A 2510-nucleotide genomic window follows, 5' to 3' on the forward strand; every position below is an offset into this window, starting at 1 on the left:
GGATATAGGATATGATGGGAGGATAGGGTCATATGGCGTATTATTTTTTCTTTTTCTTCCTCCTATTAACAATTCCCTACCTCTTTATCCTTGAAGAGAGAGAAAGTGGTATGGATATAGTGCGTAATGTAGTACGTCATGAGAGAATAGAAATGACAATAAGGAGAGAAAGAGGCGAGGGAGAAGGAAGAATGGAGAGGAGGAAAGGAGAGAGAGATGAAAGGGAGGGGAGAGAGAGATAGTCCAGATAGGTGAAAAATCCATGATTATTCACTGAACCGAGAAATGGGAAAAAGTTTCAATCTCTCTCTCTCTCTCTCTCTCTCTCTCTCTCTCTCTCCCTCCCTCTCTCTCTCTCTCTCCCCCCCTCTTTGTCGTAATCTTTACCTCAAATAGGCACACATAGGTAGGTTCATTGGTTAATGAAATCCCTACAATGAGTATAATGTATGTATACCTATAGTTATTTTATGAAAGTGTAATACCTATAATGTTGTTTAACGTAAAAAAAAATGGAAAAAATATTCATACATACAGGACTTTGGAAGGGAAAACTGTGTAGTAGGTATATACTATATACCTTCCTACAACTACCTACTATAATGAAAAATTTTAACTTTTTTTATATCAAATCTGTTGTGTGATATTAATTAGATACGCGTGACCTAACATCTCCGAGTCAGGATTTCATATTAAAAAAGTTCAATCATCCCCGACATTTTTGGATTAAAAAAACTTCAGAAAGTGGTGGGGTTTTGGTAGGTAGGTGTGGGTAGGTATAAGTATAGTGTGTCCGTGATCTAACAGGCATGATACCTGTTTCACGTATCGGAAGGATTGGGGGTTTAATGAATTTGATGTTTTATAATATTTTCAATGCTCTTGGCAGGACAGACGGCTATCTACACATACAGTAGTGCTTTGAAGGACCTTGGAATAATTAAAAAATGAACTTTATTATTCTGGTGATCCACTTTTGGCCTTTTTAATGTCGAAGAGAGAATGTATACCTAACTCTTTGGTATAAATCTTGTTTGTTTCAGACTTGAGAAGATTGGCTGCCTCATGGAATTCAGCAGGGATTATGGACTGCGATAAATCAGTTAGTTCCATGTTCAGCAGAGGATATGTATGCTATTCAAACGACCAAAGGAAGGTGGTATAATGATCCAAAACTTCATTTTATTTGAACATCGAATGTGAAGTTACTGTAAATATCTGTTGAAACCATGGACGACCTATCGTCACACATAAACTCAACTCTGATGTATTACAATCTGAGTAACACCTCCCTCTCCACAGATTTCAAGCCATACTCGGAACGGTTGGAGACCTATCTTGTCCCCATAGTGTTTGCTTTCATATTTGTGGTGGGCGTCCTAGGGAATGGCACCTTGGTTCTTATCTTCATCAATCACAAGAGTATGAGGAACGTCCCAAACATTTACATTCTCAGCTTAGCACTAGGAGATCTATTAGTCATCCTCACATGTGTACCATTCACATCTACCGTGTACACGTTTGAGTCCTGGCCCTATGGGGAGTCAATATGTAAAATATCAGAAAGTACCAAAGACATTTCAGTAGGAGTATCTGTATTTACTCTGACAGCGTTGAGTGCAGATCGTTTCTTTGCTATTGTAGATCCATTGAGGAAATTACATTCTGGCATTGGAGGGAAGCGAGCTACTAGATGTACAATACTCATTGTAGCTGCTATTTGGATATTTGCCATCCTATGCGCCATTCCTTCCATGACATTATCTTACGTCAGAGCGTTCAAAGATGATACCAATAACAATACTTTGTTTGAGTCATGCTATCCGTTTCCTCCAATAGATGGGTATCCTAACTACCCCAGGACTGTGATTATTATGCGATTCCTTATCTATTATGCTGTACCATTACTTATCATTGCTTGCTTTTACAGCTTGATGGCAAGGTCTCTGATTCTCAGTACGAAAAACATGCCTGGGGAATTACAAGGACAAACGCGGCAAATTCGTGCTCGAAAAAAGGTTGCTAAAACCGTTTTAACGTTCGTGGTGGTGTTTGCCATGTGCTTTTTCCCACAGCATTTCTTTTTCCTTTGGTTCTATATCAACCCCACTGCACCAGATGACTACAATGATTTCTGGCATATTCTGAGAATAGTGGGTTTTTGTTTAGGATTCATAAATTCTTGCATCAATCCAATCGCTCTGTATTGTGTTAGTGGGACATTCCGTAAGTATTTCCAAAAGTATTTGTTTTGTAAGATGAGTAGTAAGATTATAAACTCCCGCAATGCTAATGCGAGACGATTTCATAGACCATCCACGTATTCCTCAACCAGGAAATGGGACAGTGTGTCCACTACACATAATCCGAATAATCTTCAAATGAATACATTTCGCAGGGCACCTCAGAATGATCCTGTTACAATGGCTACGGAAATTACAAAGATTACAAATGGGGATCAGATTATCATGTGACGACAGAATGGTGCCATTTTTTACGAATTTTAAGCT

At 38.7% G+C, this 2510-nt stretch overlaps 1 protein-coding gene across 1 annotated transcript; it reads left to right on the top strand.

The window, feature by feature from the left end:
* Positions 1-1130: 1130 nt before the first annotated feature.
* Positions 1131-2502, top strand: LOC103523472 (neuropeptide CCHamide-1 receptor-like). Its single transcript, XM_008488513.3, has one exon. The coding sequence runs from the start codon at positions 1230-1232 to the stop codon at positions 2472-2474; it is 1245 nt and encodes a 414-aa protein (XP_008486735.1). The 5' UTR covers positions 1131-1229; the 3' UTR covers positions 2475-2502.
* Positions 2503-2510: the final 8 nt, after the last annotated feature.

This window comes from Diaphorina citri, unplaced genomic scaffold (genome assembly GCF_000475195.1).
Source record: "Diaphorina citri unplaced genomic scaffold, Diaci psyllid genome assembly version 1.1 scaffold24045, whole genome shotgun sequence".
Lineage (NCBI taxonomy): Eukaryota > Metazoa > Arthropoda > Insecta > Hemiptera > Psyllidae > Diaphorina > Diaphorina citri.